The sequence below is a fragment of the Dermochelys coriacea genome, chromosome 5 (assembly GCF_009764565.3).
Source record: "Dermochelys coriacea isolate rDerCor1 chromosome 5, rDerCor1.pri.v4, whole genome shotgun sequence".
NCBI lineage: Eukaryota > Metazoa > Chordata > Testudines > Dermochelyidae > Dermochelys > Dermochelys coriacea.
In genome coordinates, this window is record NC_050072.1 from 89,258,777 (window position 1) to 89,278,429 (window position 19,653).

General features: G+C 40.1%; 1 protein-coding gene across 2 annotated transcripts in view; it reads right to left on the reverse strand.

Moving 5' to 3' along the window:
* The window catches only part of LRRC2 (leucine rich repeat containing 2), a 110,886-nt gene that overhangs the window by 24,734 nt on the left and 66,499 nt on the right, over positions 1–19,653 (reverse strand). For both annotated transcript variants that reach the window (XM_043515132.1, XM_038403006.2), the window contains exons 4-5: positions 18,318–18,474; positions 7,312–7,448 (exon numbers count right to left, since the gene is read on the reverse strand). In XM_043515132.1, coding sequence (XP_043371067.1) covers positions 7,312–7,448; positions 18,318–18,474 — 294 coding nt within the window. The remainder of the gene's footprint in view (positions 1–7,311; positions 7,449–18,317; positions 18,475–19,653) is intronic.

Here is a 19,653-nt window from a genome sequence, read left to right on the forward strand (position 1 = left end):
ATAACTGAGATGAATGTACTCAGTAATTAATTTAATACATTCCTATTTAATATTTGGTTATGCCCAGAGACTCTAGTCATGATCAGGAACCAGTTATGCTATCCTTCTCACTTTCACTCAATGGGCCATTGTGGAGAAGTGACTTGCTTTTTCCCTGACCCTCCTCACCCCCTTGAGGTGCTGTACATCCCCAGGGAAAGAAAGAGATAGAGAAAGCAGTCCCTGTGTTCTCTTTATGCAGGCCATGCAAACGAGGGAAAGTTCTGCATTTCCTCTCCCATCACTGTACACCTATTTACGGATCAGGCAGAATCTGGCTCTGATTTTCTAGCTTGTGTGAATAGGTAACATTTGAGGGTAGGATTTTCACAAGCACTCAGAGTTGGTCTAACTTTTCCTCCCACTGAATTGTTCATTTTTTACTTAGGATCCAATACTTCACTCTTACTCAGGCAAAACTCCTGTAACAAGGTTTAATTTTTTACTTTAAAAGACAGCAAGGTTGGGCCAATGCTGAACACTTTTGAAAACCTCACCCCTCATTTACAGAGAACAAAACCTTTTTAAAATTAAATCCACATTTTTATAATGAATGCATCCGATGAAGTGAGCTGTAGCTCACGAAAGCTTATGCTCTAATAAATTTGTTAGTCTCTAAGGTGCCACAAGTACTCCTTTTCTTTTTGCGAATACAGACTAACACGGCTGCTACTCTGAAACCTGACATTCTAATGTTCACATAATTCCCTTTTGCTCAGTTTTTGGTAGCATTTGGTCACCACTAGTAATTCTTTGTTTATACAAAGTTTTTTGGTGCCATTTAAACTCTGCTTGTAGAAGGAGATGCTACTTTTGTTTCAAATTCAAGTGAAAGGTAAAGGTCTCTGGTATCACAATACAAAGGTATACAGGGATCAGTTCTCTAACAAGGCAGAGCTATTATTGGCAAATGATTTGCTCTGGTAGAGAATGCCATGTCTTTGAAGTGATGTTATATTAATTATAAGATTTTTGAATCACATGGTCAAGAACTACATCAATTGACACAGTCATTCCTTTGTCTAACTACATAATCCTGTTTCCTATTTGCAAACATAATCCTGTTTGCATGTCCTTCTTTACTTTCTTGTCTTTTAAAAACACTTATAAGAACTCATGCAGTGCTAATGCCTTTGTGTATCTCCTCCCATACCTAACACTTTTGCACCCATCCCCTTTCAATTTTCACACACTCCTACTAATGTCTGGTATTATATCTTATGCCACTTTCACAAAGCAGCTGTTCTTTGCCTTGGATTGACAGCATTTTGGCAAATGCTATGATAGTGTGAAACTTGGCGTGAGCGTTAGGTGGATTTGCCATACAAAAAAAGCTTTCAATCTTCGCAGGCAAGTATATGCATTGATTGAACAATCAAACCAAAATAAAATTCTCTTGAACAGAAAGTCAGAAAGGCTAAGCAACTGTACCTTTCTTAAACTGCAAAACATACACTGTGAAATGCTTGTCCCATTGCAACAGATTTCAGTAGAAGCTGGATTTCACCCACAGTAGGCCTTTTGCCACTGACTTGCTACCTCCTCACTGAAGGAATAGCCAATGCACACAGTTTTGTGGTTCTGAACCTGTATATGGACAAACCAAACTCAAATGATTTGGGCACTAATAAAGTTCATTTTTTACTTATGATCCAATACTTCACTCCTTACTCAGGCAAAACTCCTGTAACAAGGTAAAGGTCTTGCATCTTGTAAACGGTGAAGAGGCTAGTAACATGGCTGCTCAAGGAGAAATATAACAGGAAGGTGAAGTTCACAGGAAAGGTGAGCCTTTTTCCTTTCTGACTGATTATAGTAAGGAGGCCTCTGGGGAACTATTGACCAGTGTTTCCAGTTTATTTGAACCCATCTGTGCAGCAATAATGCAAAACAAGATTACCACCTGTTACACTGAGATTATGGCATGACAAAAAGAAAACATGATCTCCCAGCTCTCTGAACTTTGGAGGCCGGATATTAAGTAATAAAATTAAAATACATATGCATGCACATGAAAACACAGATGCGCACACACACACGCTCACTCTGCAGAAGTGTTACACCTTATGTTAAAAATAAACAAACCACACTATGATTCCTTACGCTTCTTAGAGCTAAATTTACTAATTTTGATTAATTTTTCAAGGTGCTCAAGATATTATATATACACACACATACTTTTCACTCTCTCTCAAGATATTTTAGGATGCTCTTCTCTGACAAAATATTGATATGCTGGAGCAGGAGCAGATTCTCTACCCCATTTCATTCACTCTGCATTGTTCAGACTGCACAAAGGGACATCTAAGTGACTGCTGGGATCCCCCATAAAAGCAGCATACATTATTCACTGAATAAGAAGTTCAGAAAACCATGCTGCACCCTTGGTTATCATTTTTAAATTTGATTTCCTTGAACCGAAAATCAAAAGTAGCTGCTTAAATTTCTTCTTAAATATTTCCTATCAGAGATGGACTGAGTGAATTAAAATCAATAAAATAAGTAATAGGAATGCCTCTAAAGGCAAGGGAGTTTGAACTGACTAAAAATCGGGCCCTTACACATAGTACAGGTATCACTATGAAATACCAGCACAAAAAGAGTACTTAGGAAGAGCTGCTCCAGAATTGGAAATGGTGATTGTGTGATGCAGTAACATAATAGTTGAAAGCATCGCCTTTTGAAAGCAGTACACTTAGGATTGAAGTCAGATCAGTTTTTCTACATACACAAATATATGAATGCACACTATGGCATGTATTTAATTTACACTTATCTATAATTCTTAGGAAAACAAATTAATTGCACAATGTGTAACAACATATCAACAGCATCTAGACTCAATAGTTCGTTAGAATAATACTTCACATTTCTTGGTCCTAATTCTTCTCTCTCACACATTTTACTCCATAGACTTCATAGAGTTACTCCTGATTGACAATGGTGTCAGTGAGAGAAGAATTATGTCTATATAATGCATTTCTTCTTAGAGTCTCAGAGTACATTGTGATCATTAATTAATTTATCTTTATAATCCCCCTGCTATGTAGGTGAGTATTATAATTCCCATTTCACTTATGAGGAAACTGAGGCACAAACAACTTTAGTGACTTGTTCAAGGTAATACAAGGAACCTGTGCTGGAATGTCAATCTCCAGACTTTCGGTTCTGTGTCTTAACCACAATGTATCATTGTTATCCCAGTAAAGAACACTGTTATGAAATAATGCAGATAGCCAACTATGTAGGGAGTGCCTGTGACATGCAATCAAATATGCCATAGCTTTTGGAAGAAGATTTTCTTTGCTTGTTTTAAAGGCACATGGGATAAATTATCCCTCCACCCTGCATTGTTTTCTGCCCAACTGTGTGTGTGTATAGCGCCGAGTTAAAATGACTTGAAATGTAGGGTCTGAAGTGCTGGGATTCCAAGTCATTGTCGCTTGAATCCCAGAGGTTGGGACATTAGGATTCAAGCTGTTTCCATTCAGTTGTATATGCACACAAAAAGTATGTCTAGATTAGAATAAAAACATTTTTTAAAAATTAGCATTGTAGTGTTAGCTTGGTTTCACCTGAACAAGATAAGACATATTAAAATATAACTTGTGCTGTCTACATGAGACCTTTAAAATATGTTCATTCAAATGTGTTAGCAAAATGTTGGGGGGAGGCTGTTTATAAAGTATATAAATCAATCTATCTTTCTAGTCAAGATATATCCAAATGTGAAGAAAGCATGATTTTAGGGGAAAGAAGCAATTGTCACAGCTCCATAGAAGACAATGAATCTATGATAGTTTGTGAGGACTTTGTGCCCATTGTGGAGGATAGAGAAGGAGAGACACACAGACAACAGAGACAAAGGCCACGATCCTACCAACTGTAACTCACACAAAGCAGTCCTTATTGACGCTGGTGCCAGGTCTATGCTACAAACTTCTGTCAGCAGAGCTACGTCAGTCAGGGGTGTGAAGAGGTGTAATCCCTGATTGACACAGGGTGCCAAGTTATAGAAGCCTCTAATGTAGATACAGCTATACCAGAAAAACTGTCCAGTACCAAGCTAGCTAGTTTCATTCATAGTGGTATCGACACGCACACTAAAAGCGATTGGCCAGGATAGTATGCTGGTATTCCTTTACTAGTAAAGCACTACAAGCACAAGTTACCTGTGGAAAAAAAAGTATAAGCTCATGTAATTAAGGTCTATATCATAATGCATCTGGAAAAGGGGGCAGAATTAAGTGTGCATTAATTCTGGTATTTCCTAACTTTTGAGTTCTTGAGTTTGCAACCATAATGCTCTTTTAACATAGACATTTGGGGGTCATTGAGGGGATTTTTTTGGTATGGAATAATGATATAGAAGTCCAGAATGATATCAATATTCACAATGCAGTTTAATTGACTTCAGTGAACCTCAGCTTCAAGCAGAGCTGTTCTGTGAAAAAAAGACTTAACTATATATGGTTTCTATGGTATACTATCCCATACAAAGAACTAAATGTAATGTAAAAGACCTAAGTCATCATGTACTGTATTGTTAATGGTCCTTATCTTTAAAGGTGCTGCACATCTGTTAGCAGCTGGATCTTACACTGAAATAATGTGAGTTGCAGGTGCTCAGCGCCTATCAGTATTTGACACCATAAAAAAACTATAGAAAATTCCTGACATATAGCAGTTATGTGTTGAATTCATATACAGCTGACTTGCAAATTCTGGGGCCTATGCACATCCTTTGTCATTGTGGATGAAATGTTAAAAACAGGAACAACTGGTGCACCTGCAAAAATACATGAACACATATTGCAGTCCCAGAACACAGCAGGTGTGCCACAGATTGGACAGCTGGTTGTCAAATGGGTATTTGGGGGTGCAAGTGCATGATTTGTACATGGAATTTGCAGGTGTATCAGACTGAATGTGCACAATGCTTTTGCCACCTTTATGTAGAAAGTGGTAGCAGGTATTATGTGACACATACAACTGAATTTTTCCCCTCTAATTCAGTTAGTTTGTAATATTTTCTTTCTGTGTCTGTTTAAAAATCCAGAATTCTCTCCTTATAAAATTCCTCAATAAATTGCTTTAAAAGCTCAAAAACTTCTATATATTCTACATCTGTCATAAAAAAATGGATAGAAAGAGAGTAGGGAGACTGAAGATGTAATTCAGTCTCAGAGTTCTGATGATCTCATAAACTTTTTATGGTACCGTCAGAAACTCTTGACTGAATTACTGGCGTGTTATCTATCTCCCTGAATCTATCATCATATATGTTATCTGCTTCTCCCTGGCCATTATTCTATGTACAATACCAAGATAAAATTAGACTTTGATCATTTCTGATGCGTTGAAGTTTGCCATTATTTCTCTCAAGCAAGTTTACAGTGGAGAATATTACCTGCTTTCTTCAAGTTGCACATTTCTGTAACCTTCCAAGGAAGATTTTTTTAAGGATTTTGAAAGTCAAATAAAAGTCAAATGACAATCTATTAATAAAAAATATTTTTGGGAGTAATTTTTCTGAACACATACACACATACACCATACACATGCCCTATAGTCTTACTGAAGGTTGTGATGTTTCTCTTGTGAATCATTCATTTCATCCGATTGGTCATTTTCAGAAGTAAATATGTTAATTTCTTTCAGGTATTATAAGCATTTCAAAATATCTCTTTCTCTTTCTCTCTCAGGTTCCAAACACAATTCAAGTTATTTCAATAGTTTTCATTCATGAAGAAGCAGTTATTACCAGTTATCATTATTGTAACCAGACAGCATGTGTGAAAAACTGAGACGGGAGGGTAATAGGCACCTATATAAAACAAAGCCCCAGATATCGGGGCTGTCCCTATAAAAATTGGGGCATCTGGTCACCCTAGTTACCATCTCTTGCCCATCTAACAGTCAGATTTCAGACACACATTACATTATCAAAGATAATGTTACTACTTTAAAAAACTGTGATTTAAAATTTTCCAGGCAAATAGCCTATTTATCTGTCTATCTGAATCAGACAGAGAAAATTTAAATCCACGTATCCTACCCCCAAGTAAATGCTTTAACCACTCTCTCTGTCTCTCTGGTCCAATGAAAATTTATATATTTACATAAAGTGGAACAGTTTCAGTAGGAGACAGGTTTCAGAGTAGTAGGAGACACTGAAAGCAACCACCTCAAAATAGCATACAGCCTCGTGGTTAGAGCACTCAGCTGGGTTGCGGGGGAGATCTGAGTTCAAGTCTGAGCTCTAGAATGGGTATTCAAATTTAGATCCCCTACATCCCGGGCAGGTACCCTAACCACTAGGATAAAGATTATAGAGACAGGCACACATGGGAATTGCTGGCTGGCCTGATACTATAACTTATGTCCATATGCAATGTTTGCTTGTGACATGAGGCTGTGGGATACAGGCTTGTGATTTGCTTCAGTTTCTCCACACTACACTACTGAACACCTACTTTCCACCCAAACATCTGACCTACAACAGAACCAAGAAGTTTTTAAAAATTCTAGGTTTAGAGAAGTGATGGTGACATTGGCAAAATGCAGGAAATTTCTAGATTAAAAATGAAATTAGCAACTTTGTTTAATTTCACCATAGATATTTTGGACCAAAATGCTGCCTTAAATAGCATACCTGTCGAATGTGTATAGCAGTGAGTAGACAACCACGCATCCAACATAAGGGATGTACTGCTGTTGCAGAGCTGGGTGTCTCTCCATGGATTATCACAATGCAGTAAGTAGAGCATACTGATCCTCAGGAGTAATGTAAGTATCTACATTTCTGCCAACCAGTTTTTGCTGCTCATGACAGCATACAGCATTATTGGCTTGGGACAGCACCATGTTCCTTTAACAAACCATCACGCCATAGACATGGGTTTGCAACTTGGGACATTACATGGATAAAGCTGTCAACACACACTTGTGTTTCATGGCAGGAAGCCTTCAGTCACCTTCCCTTAGCCACCAACACTATGCAAAATCCCTTTTGGCCCATTTCCCTCTCTTATGCACTAGAGCAAATGTGAGCAGGATTTAGCCATTTGTCAAGTGACACTCAGACGCTTGGTCCTGCTCTGTTCTGTCTGTTCTAAGATATTTTCAATGACATTGCTACTAAAACTGTATAGTTGAAGTATGTGATGGTGTGTGAAATCAGTTTGTAAGAATTGCTGTTTATGCTGCATGTGATGAAATATCTTACAGCCCAAATAAATCAGATACAAGAAATGCAGTTGGAGATCTTACTTCAAATGGGAGCTCTGTAAGTTCTAGATTTCCAGCCAAATCCAGTTTTTCCAGATTCTCACAGTTTCCCAGTTCTGGAGGGATGCTCTTCAAATTATTAAAACTCATATTGAGTTCTTTCAGTTGTTTTAAACAACCTGTTAAAATAAAGAGCTAAAATCAGTAGGGCAGAAGCACAAAAGAATTAAAAGTCTATTCAGGTTAGCAAAAGAATAGCCATCCTATGTGCCAGTTAGTTAAAAAAAAAGTATTCAGACATAAATATTTTTCAAAACATCACTGAAGTCACTATGGGCCCAGTTCTTCAAGGTGTGGAATGCCCTCAACTCCAAATGAGTTCCATGGGAGTTGAAAGGACCCAGCATCTCACAAAAGGTCTGATCACGTTTCTATTGGCATTAATGGCAAAACTCTCATTGACTTCAATAGGAACTGGATCATGTGCAGAATTAGGCCCTCGGTTACTGCCGGAGGTGAAAGTAAGCTGGTACACCTCGGTACGGCGTACTGGCAAGAGCCAGTACACTATATTGGGGCAGCTGGGCTTCCCCAGGGGGCAATTTAAAGGGCCTGGGGCTCCCAGCAGTGGGTGGAGCCCCAGACCCTTTACATTGCCTTCAGAGCCCTGCTGCTGGAGCCCTGGGGTAGCAGCTATAGGGCTCCTGCGGCTATTTAAAGGGCCCAGGGCTCCCCTGCTTCTACCACCCTGGCCCTTTAAATAGCCACCGGAGCCCTGCTGCCACTACCCCAGGGCTCCAGGGGCTATTTAAAGGACCAGGGTGGTAGAAGAAGGGGAGCTGCAGGCCCTTTAAATAGCCCCCAGAGCTCTGGGGTAGCAGGGGCTCCGGGGTTATTTAAAGGGCCCGGACTCCAGCTGCCTCTGCCGCCCTGGTCCTTTAAATAGCTGCCGGAGCCCTGCCACTTCCCCAGGGCTCTGGCGGCTAATTAAAGGACCAGGGCAGTAGACCAGGGCAGTCCTTTAAATAGCCCCCAGGCTATGTTGGGGGCTGCTGTTGCTACCCCGGTGCGGGACAGGGGGAGGAGGAAAAGGAGAAGGAGGGGGGTGGGCTGGGGCTGGCTCTGATTCCCTCAGCCCCACCCCTTCCGCCCTAGGCCCCGCTCCTTCCGGGGGCCAGAGCTAGCCCCAGCATACCGGTAAGTCACTCGACTTACTTTCACGCCTGGTTACTGCTAAAAAGGAATATAGAGTTTGCCTTTTGGCTGGAGAGTGCTGTGACAATTGGCATGGCCTTTATCGTCATTGATTTCTCCTGCCACCAAACTTACTGGAGGACATCAAGAATTGCATCTGGCAAGTATCAAGCATTATACACTCTTTTGTGTAATCTCGGTGACTTTGATGCTCATATCTGATATGAAAGACAAGGAGAATGTACAGTTATTACATTATTTGCTTTATTGAAAGCTATGGTCCTTGTCAGCTGAATCTTAGGCATGATGATATCTTAGGGCAGCGTTTCTCAAAGTGGGGTCAAACTGGGGTCCCCGAGGGTACTCCAGAGGGTCCATGGGCCCCAATGAGAAACTCCTCCCTCTCCCTCCCTCAACTCCTTTCCCTCCTAGCACGCCAGGAAACAAGCTACCTACCTGGTTCTGCGCCACTCCCAGAAGCAGACAGTACATCCCTGCAGCCCTTGGGGGCGCGGGCAATGGGTCTCCACGCACTGCAGGGTGCAGGCTCTGGGAGGGAGTTTGGGTGCAGGGTATGGGCTCTGGGCTGGGGCAGGGGATTGGGTGCAAGAGGGGTGAGGGGTGCAGGCTCTGGCTGGGTGGTGTTTACTTTGGGTGGCTCCCAAAAGCGACTGGCACATCCCTCTGGCAGCGGCTCCTAGACAGTGGGGCCAGGGGGTTCCTGGCCAATGGGAGCTGCGGGGATGGTGCTGGGGCAGGGACAGCACATGGAGCCTCTTTCCCCATCCCCCCCCCACCAGGGGCCACAGAGATGTGCCACCAGGTGGCTGCTTCAGAGAGTGGCGTGGGGCCACAGCATGCAGGCAGCCTGCCCGAGCCCTGCTGCACTGCCAGCTGGGAGCCGCCTGCGGTAAGCACCTCCCAGCCAGATCCTGCACCTCACACCCCCTCCTGCACCCCAACCCCCTGCCCCAGGTCAGAATCCCCTCCTGCACCAAACTCCCTCCCAGAGCCCGCACCCCTCACCCTCTCCTGCACCCCAACACTATATCCCAGCCTGGAGCCCCATCCTGTACCCAAACTCCCTCCCAGAAATAAACTAATATAACAGCTGTTCTAAGGTTAGAAGTAGGCTATTTTGAATTAACTTAACTACATTCTACATGTTTTAAGACTGAATGTAACCACAGAACAACTTTAAGTTAATTAAAATACAAGTTTAGTATAGTATTAGTAGCCTCGATGCCACAATTGTGATCATTTTGTTTTAAATTAGGAAAAAGACTTGTATACAGGGGCCCCACAAAATCTAATAGCCCCAAGCCACAGGAGAGTTAATCCAGCCCTGGTGCTAAGGAGCAGTGAGGGTGAAGGTGGAGGGTCCTTATATGGGGGAACCTCTGCAAGGGGAGCTACGGATTTCAGGGGAAGATAATATGCCTGCCTCCATGTCAGCCTGCCCTGGCCTACATTCTCCCCAGCTACTGAGCCCCATATCCACAGTGAACCCTCCAAGGGACAGGGCCAAGGTTAGTTCTGTGGAAGTAGAAGCCCCCACCGTTGTTCTGTGGCATCTGAGGCAGATTCATTGAGCTAAGAGGCATGGCCTGGACTTTAGTTTTTATTTATGTTCTTTTACTCAGGCAAAACTCCCATTGCCTCGGTGAAGCTTTGCCTCACGAAGAGTTGAGTAAGTATTTAAGCTCTATGCACATAAGAAATTATTGTTTTCCCTTTTTCCTCTTAAGTGGTGTTTCAGTTAAACTGGCAAGAGAAGAATTAGCCTTTAGACTACAATAGACATAGATTTGGCAGTGTAGTATTATCACACAAGATTCATTTGGCTGGTGCAAGAGGATAATAGCAGTATTTAGGGTGTTAAATTGTTAATATGTGAACCGCTTATTCTATTTAGAAGTGCATCAAAATATAATGTTAGCCTATCAAGTGTAGCATGATTTAGAGAAATGAAGGTATTATTTGTACTATTTAACCTATCTTGCATCAATTTATCACCTCATTATAACAAAAATAAATCATTGAGCTGTAGATGTGTGGAGGAAGAACACATCAAGTCTGATGGGAAAGATTTCTTTCAGCATGGACCCAATTACTTCCTGGCTTTAAAACAGGAGTAACTCCCATTGAAGTTAATAGGAGTTGGAATCATTTAGACCAGAGGAGAATTTGGTCCCTGCCAGGAAATGTTTGCTAAAATTTCTTGCCATCCCTTCTACCATTTCTGCTCCACTGGCGGATGGAGTGTTAATGTACACCAGACTTCTGAGGACCATTGGTGTTTTAAGCCCTTTGTTGTCTAACCCTGCTCAGGGTAGATCTGCAGAATGCAGCATTATCACTGGTGAAGCTGAACTGGTGATAGCAACAGTGAGAAATCTTAACAAAATTGTCCTACTGGAACAGCCTGATTGAGCAGGATGAGGGGGACAAGCACTGCTGTATTTGTAAAAAAGAAAAGGAGTACTTGTGGCACCTTAGAGACTAACAAATTTATTTGAGCATAAGCTTTTGTGAGCTACAGCTAACTTCATCGGAAGCTTATGCTCAAATAAATTTGTTAGTCTCTAAGGTGCCACAAGTACTCCTTTTCTTTTTTGCAAATACAGACTAACATGGCTGCTACTCTGAAACCTGCTGTATTTGTGTCTCCTTCCCTCTAAAATCAGACCTTATGTACCAGGCCCAGCCACCCCGAGACTGATCAGTCAGAAATGCAGCCCATTTACGTAGTCCTATAGGGATACTCCCCCTTTTTGGCTGCATAGAACTGATCAAGATTTGGCCCCTCATGTGTCAATACTACATTCAGATGGTGTTCAAGCATAAATTCACAATTTAAAAAAAAACACAATAATAAACTTGCTGCTGGTACAGCTTTGTGGTTGACTTCTTTTTATGAGGCTAGTGCACTCGGTTTTCCATTCCATAAAAAATATAAATTAGAGCATTAAACAGCTAACATCCTCTTCTATTTTCCAAGCAGAGGCAGTTAAAGCAGTAATGAAACCCATAGTTTCCCTGGCAATTTCATGTCTAAGAATATTTTATTTTTAATTAGAACCTGCTATGCCATCACAGCTGTTGCATAAGATACCATATATTCTCATTGTGATTTTTAAACTCATTATTTAAAAAATTAAACCCAGTAATTAAACCCTATAACTTTTAATTGTTAATATGCAAAGCAGAACAATAGTGATTGCCATGCCACTTGAAGATGTAGGCAAGCCTGCATTAGAGCTTCTACGGGGGTGGCTAAGAGAGTAAAAGTAGACGAAATTATAAAGTAGTTTTTATCACCTAAGGACATTACTCTTCACCAATGTTCTTCCACCCACATAAGCCTACAGAAAACTGCAAAGCAGGTGTCTGCATTGGTCTGAAATAGTCAAGCCAAATTAGCTGGACACAAGAGCTTCTTTTGGTCCATTAAATGGTAAATTGTTTCTTTTCCTCATCCTCTCTGGTACACCAGTGATTTCAGCCTTGTTTCATTTCAAGGAGTATAAACTCTGTAGCTTACTGATGACAATTTAAATGTCAACACTGTTGATTATTTCACTGCTAATCAAAGTATCCCAGAAAAAGAGAGGGATTATGATTTCTTGAACAATCTACTTTGGCATCAGACTGTGGCATAACAAATAGGCAACGCTTGGGGTTGTGGGTGGTGCTTCAGAAAGTACTATCGTTTTTTAAAATTATCATTATTATTAAACAAAGTGACCTTTGTTAGTGAAATTTTGCTCTTTGTCCAGTTTCTATGTATCCACATGTAAAATTTTGGATTTAAAAAATCAGAAGGCCAGTATCAATCCTGTTTGCAAATGTGCTAATTTTCATGGACATATTCAGATATTATCTTTGGGATGTGGGAGGGGGTCTAGGGTTAGAGGGTTCCTGATATGTCAGTGAGTCAAAGAGAACCTAGAAGTCCCTCTCTAGCAGAATGTGTGGAAGGGGAAGATGAGGAAGTCCATTTGGGTTGGGAGGATGGAGACAGACTCCACCTGGGGAAAAAGAACTAAGAGTAAGAGGCCATTTGTGAGGACTGAGGAGGAAGTTCAAGGAATCAGAGAGGTTCAAGGAGTGGTGAGAAGAAATCTCTGGGGTGAGGACAGGGCAAATGGTTTGGTTTTATTTGTTTTGGGAGGAGGGAATTTGATGGATCAAGGCTCCATATAAACTTTATCTGACTATGATTTTTTTTTCTGAACAGATAAAATGGAATACCAATTCTAATCTCTCTGTGGATCACCAAAACAGTTGTATTCTTCTGGGACAATGGAGATCACAAAGTCCAATACAAAGTGTGTGGAAACCAGGGAGAAAGCATTCTCAGTGGAAGGGATCTAGCTCTCAGATTAACATCTGGAGAAGGTCAGAGGAATCCAGAGTCTAATCACCTTTAAGAAATGCAGCAAATTCTTTCTATTTGATAAAACTTTTCTACACTCACCCCACTCAGATCTTCCTGTTATTTAAAAGGAGAGTAGAACCAGGTATGTCCACCCGGGGATATTTCTTTTACCAGTTTATTTTATCTGTAAGGTTCTGAGATACTACAGTGATGGGCGGGTAGCATAAAACCCAAAGATAAATCATAGATACAATTTTTTTAGCAAAGAGAGTTTACATAAAGGGGAGTGTGCATGTCAGAATTCACAGTGGGAGCTCTGATTTATAAAGTGCCACTATCTGAAGCCCTTGGAAGTAATTAAGCGCATTTTTATTTATTTATTTTCATTGACCTTGGCAAAGTCCCTTGTTGTCCAGAAAGCAGAGGGGGTTTATTTGTTTGGTTTTTTTACATTTTAATGTATTATTCACCTTCTTGATATCTTAAGCAAATTAAAAGTTAGATTAGACGGACAGATAAAATAGAATATAACACATGTGTGGAGGAGAAGCCATGGGAAAAATCATTTTATGATAACCTCACTTCCCCTCTGCCCATAAATCTGTGTCTCCCAATATTTATTATAATATTTCAAACCTGCGAGCAGCTGCAAACAACTGCCACTTTTTAAAAAGTCAACCTGCCAGAGAAATGTTTCCACCTTCCCCCAAATGGGAGTTTTTCTTCAAATATTACACTCCTCTGGACAATATTCAGTAATGAACATGTGAAAAAGTTAAAATCTGCTATCCTGTACCTTCTCTGGACTATATAACATTGGAAAAGGGGGGTTGAGTTTCCAGCTTAATTCTGGAAGCTCACTGAGATAGCACACTGAGAATTTTAGGTATTTCAAAATCAATTTTAAAATGTAATTAGTTATTTTTTTCCCACTCACAGTTTTGTGCAACTGGATTCATGGTACATGTCTATAAAACTCTAGTTTAGACAGAGCCACACGATCTCATCATTGAAACTAACAGATGTCTTTCCATTGGCTTCAGTGGACTTTGGATCACGTTCATAGTGAATTCCAATGGGGAGTTCCATATGCAAAGTTTACTTAAAAGCCAAAGCATTTGCAATCAAAAGGGAACATTGTAAACAATTCTCTAAAGCCATCCTTGTAGCAGCATGTTTCATTCTGTACTGTAAATTATCATGAAGCTACGAACAGAGTATAGAGTATTCACCATGGTTCATAAGTTTCCCAGGGTTGCAACAGGAGCATAAAACAGCAAACTTGAAGTTGCAGCATCAAGGAGGCTTAAGTCCAACCTAATGAAGATACCTTGATACTTGCTAGCAGTTATTTTGCTTCCATTTAATTTACTTCTAAAAATACCCCTGATTTAATAAGTTTTTATGTTCTTGTAATGCTAGAGTTAATATTGCCAAACAGGATATTATCTATGCAAATACAGTACCCATGATTACTCAACCTGAAATGGAAAAAAAACCCCACCCTGATTTCTACAAGATTGGGTATGTTTAAGGGAAATGATAATTTGTGATTTACAAGTCTATAATTCTCATATCACCAACAGCATGATCAATTTAACTGCCACTTTCATGGAAATTTTCACTTCCTTTTTAAACTTACTACCAAGTGATGGAATGTTTGTCAAAGGAACAGAATAAACAACAGGGAATAATGTCACTGAGAGCTATTTTTAACAGCTCAATGGTGCAAGAAGTAGTTGTTTCCCTAAGAACAACTCCTACCAGGGGTTATCCGTCAGCAGGGATTGAAGCCAGGACTTTCAATACCAAAGCATAACTCTCCACCACATGAGCTGAAGGAACAGCTCTGCTGGGTGGTAGCAAACTAGCCATTAGAGTAGGGTAAACACATTTAGGCCCTGCTTCAGCAAAGAGATTAAGAGTGTACGTACATCCCATTAAGTCAGTGGGTATTAAGATCATGCTTATGTGGTTTCAAAACTGAGGTCTCAGCCCAGCATGTTATATAGTCAAAGAAATTTTAAAATCCAAGCTGCCTTTTTAGACTAAAGTACATTTTCTAGATTAGACTTGAACTAATTGATTACATGTTCCATCCCGCCCCCTTCCCCAAAAAACAAACAAACAAAAAAAGTCTATATTAGAGAGAATATCAAGATTTCACAGTTAAAATCAGGCAATGCCAAAGTTAAGGTTGAACACACAATCTTAACTCTGTTCCCATAAAGACACTCTAATTATATGACCACATAGTACTTTTAAAATAATAGGAGTACCGGTGGCACCTTAGAGACTAACAAATTTATTAGAGCATAAGCTTTCGTGAGCTACAGCTCACTTCATCGGATGCTCTAATAAATTTGTTAGTCTCTAAGGTGCCACCGGTACTCCTTTTCTTTTTGCGAATACAGACTAACATGGCTGCTACTCTGAAACCTTTAAAATAATGCAACACAATATCCTACAATTCTTTTATTTCAAAAGCAAAATACAGCTTTGTGTATAGAATTTCTTAGGGATTTTCTTGAAACAAAAAAATCTATAATGTGAAAATTTGGCTAGATATCCCCCAAATCTCCATCCCATCTAGTTTACGAGGTCTGCAGGAGTGACTCTCTGCCAGCCTGGCTCACCTTAGGAAGTCAGCTGTCAAGGGCATTTTTCTGTTTATACCTGCCAACATGTACAGAGGTTTGCATGGAAAGACTTGTGCTTAAAGTTTTCCACTTGCATAAAACCTGAGTAATCAGGTTCTAACAGGTAGATTACAAAGTTATTATGGAGATGAAATCCTCCCCCTTAGCTGGTATTCTAGTTTATATCTTGAAATAGCAGCAGCAGCCTCTTCTCATGAGGCACCTGATACAAAGGGACCCAAATACTCCCATTTACTTTAATGGGCTTTAGATCAGGCCCTTATGTCACAGACAATTACACCACAAGATCTGGATTGCTGGGACCCACAGCCCATCCATTATCACGGCCTCCAAGACCAATCTATGCACAGTTGACCTGTAGACTTTTCCACTGCAGGTTAGGGTTGTGCAGACACCCCTCTTGTCTGCTGTGCAGATAGTGCCCCTCAGCACAGGGCTTATGTGGTGTGGAGGACCTCACACTGGCATAGTAGGGCCCCAAACCTTCAAAACTCAACATTATGCAGTGACACCACACAAAGCTAAGCTGAAAAAACACAAAACAGAACTTAATTGGTAATTATACTCCCCACACAGTCCCTGCACACAGGGCTGAATTTCACACATAGAGCAGAGAAACTGTAGCTGCTATTCATAGATTCCAAGGCCAGAAGGGATCATTGTGATCATCTAGTCTGACTTCCTATGTAATACATGTCATAGAACTTCTCCAAAATAATTCTTTCAGTGGGAATTGCATGAAAATCATTGTAGGCAAAATTTAGTCCAATGAACGGATTTTTTAAAAAAAGATAATTGGTTGGTAGCAAACAAATCTGAAACTTTTTATCCTCATTTACCAAGGTAGGTCTTGAATGGCTTCAAAATCATCTTTCTGTAGAGAACAGATCATGCCAGTAAGACCTGCTTTTATGTCTTTATTCCTTGAAACAAATGTTATTACTTTTCTTAATCAGCTTTGATTTGCAGGACTGACTTCTTTGTTAATATCCAGTATCACCACAGACTGAAGAAACTCTAATGGCCGTTACCTGCTTCAAATGGTTAAGCAGTGGTAATTTTTTAATATGGCATATAATAGTCTAGGCAGTCCTGTCTTTAGTTAATTTAAGACAACTATGGTTCACCATTTTTTTCATGTTACCTCACATAGAATCTAATTTTGGAATCATTTTTCCCCCTATTCCCTACTGCCACTTGTGGAATGTTTCCGCCAATTAAGCCCACTGGCCTATGTCAGTTTTAAGGTTAAAGTACAGATAAAACAGCCAGACTGTGAGTTTTTATTTTATGTTCATAATCTCCTCCTTATGTCTTGTTTATGATTTGTTATACTATTTAGCCACCAGAATGCCCCTATAAAATATTTTTTTATGTCAGTGGGCAATTATCTGTATAAAATACAATGTAAATAAATAAATAAATAAATCAAAAGTATCAGTGTTAATCTACCAGCTAGGAAAGCCAAATTTGGCAGTGAACTCCAAGTACCAAGTCTCTGACTAAAAGAAATAGAAATAAAAGCTAAGGCCAGGTCTACACTAAAAAGTTATATTGACACAGCTACATTGCTCAGAGGTGTGAAAAATCCACAGCCCTGAGCAAAATGGCTAAGCCGACCTAACTCCCGGTGTAGTCAGTGCTAGGTCAATAGAAGAATTCTTGGGAGACAGCTTAACTGCTGTGACGGCGCTACAGCTCTGCTGCAGTGTTTCCAGCAAAGATTGCATAAGATTCTGGGACAGATAATTGAAAAGAGGGAGGTTCCATTTTTAAAATCTTTTTTCTCCTTTACTTGAATGAATATACTGGCATTGTATATAGATATATATACTGACACCCCAGTTGGGTCATCTACAGGGCATGGACCTGGGACCTCTCGATCTCAAAGCATGAGTCTCTACTGCCAAAAGAGTAGGTAGCAATAGCAGACTCAGATCTCTCTGCCTGGCCTAAGCCCTAGAGTAGGGCTACAGCCTTACTGTGGTAGTGTGGTTTATAGCTGCACAGAGAGTTTCTTCTGCTTTGATAGTACGAGTTCCAGCAATATTCCTCATTTTAAGTATAACAAAGCTCTCTCAAACTGGTAGAATCTTTCAGAAATAAAATACAATTTTGAGAGACCACTGTAAACCACTAAAAGGCCAAATAGTATGAGCATTTGTTTAAATTTAAAAGTAATAAAAGCCAGACTATATGAGTTAAGAATTAAATTCTGTCTTGAGCAAAACCCCTGGTTGCCTGGATTGGAAACAGCCCTTTTTTTAAGACCCTTTCACTATTGAGGTGAAATGGATGGATTAAAAAAAGGCGTTTTATCCAAAATTATATGTTGTGGGTTTCCCCATCGCTAGTATCTGAATTTTTATTTTATTTATTTTGTTTGTGTGTGTGTGCGCGCACACGCGCACTTTAACTTGTGTGTTTCAGGCTGGTGTTCTGTGATGTTGCTCTCATTGTTGATAACCGAACAATGGGCCATAAAATGCTGTCCATTCTTAAGTAGAACTTAAAAACAAACAATGCACCATAGAAACCAAAGTCACTGCCTAACAACTTAACAATGGGTGAGTGTCATTCTCTCTTATATTATGGCCAGGTTTGACTGCAAAATATCATACATGATTCAGTACATATAAAGTATCAGAAAAACAGTAATCATCCAGACATAACTATTTGCTGAAAACAGTAGAGAGAACAGATTTTGGGACTGGGTTGGTCTATATTTACAAGAAGGAGCTTCATGCCAATTGACCACCATGCATTTGCACATTTAACCACAAAATTAAATAGCTAAATCCAAATCAACATACCAATTTCAACTGGAAGATGTGTGATCTGGTTATTTGATAACTCTAATATTTTCAGCTCTTGAAACAGGGCAATGTAGGCTGGAATGGTTTGTATCTGTGTTTTGTAGATATGCCATTCTTTCAGATGTGTCTGTTCTTCCAGTGAATCTGGAAATTCCTGTAATTAAATGAGATTACATAAATCAAAAGCATTTGGCTAGTGTTTTAGTTTTCCATATTTCTGAATTAAAGCCAGGCAATATCTATCCTCTTAATTTCCCTTGGTTGTCTTGGGGTAGGATGGTACTTTATTAACATCCCTTCCAGGAGTTTGCCTTCTAGGAGGAGCATTGCCACTGCTCATTGCTAGCTAAATTGGTTTACAACAGACAGTCTGGATTGTGAGTCCTGTCCACCCAGTGATCATTTTCAACCATCCTATCCAGGTACTTTTGTAAAGTGTATTTGGTCAATAGGGCTGCAATGCATAGTGCACATCATTTCCAATTTATTGCAACAGGATGCTAAATATTGTCTTTGCAAAGAAGTTAAAAACAAAGGTGTTCAAAGGAGTGCAGACAGATCACCATCCAAAGCCACTGGGTCAGATTTTGCCTTTTAGTATACACACACAACTCCCAATGACTTCAATTAGACTTCTCTATGCAGAAAACTGATGGCAAACTAGGCTCACTTGTAGGAATTCAACAGAACCTTCTTATGGAAGGCTTAACTGCTACCAAAACCAGCAAGGCAAGGAGTGTGACTTGACAAACCAAGGACTTCCCCGTAAGTAGAGAAGGCCAGGACTCACCCAGGATACAGGAGTGACCAAAGTCACTATGAGAAGTCAGGTTTCAGAGTAGCAGCCGTGTTAGTCTGTATCCGCAAAAAGAAAAGGGGTACTTGTGGCACCTTAGAGACTAACAAATTTATTTGAGCATAAGCTTTCGTGAGCTACAGCTCACTTCATCAGATGCATTCAATGGAAAATACAGTGCGGAAATTCATATACACAGAAAACAAGAAACAATGGGTGTTACCATACACACTGTAACAAGAGTGATCAGGTAAGGTGAGCTATTACCAGCAGGAGAGCGGGGTGGGGGAACCTTTTGTAGTGATAATCAAGGTGGGCCATTTCCAGCAGTTGACAAGAACGTTTGAGGAACAGTGAGGATGGGGGAATAAACATGGGGAAATAATTTTACTTTGTGTAATGACCCATCCACTCCCAGTCTTTATTCAAGCCTAAGTTAATTGTATCCAGTTTGCAAATTAATTCAGCAGTCTCTCGTTGGAGTCTGTTTTTGAAGGTTTTTGTTAAAGAATTGCCACTTTTAGGTCCGTAATCGAG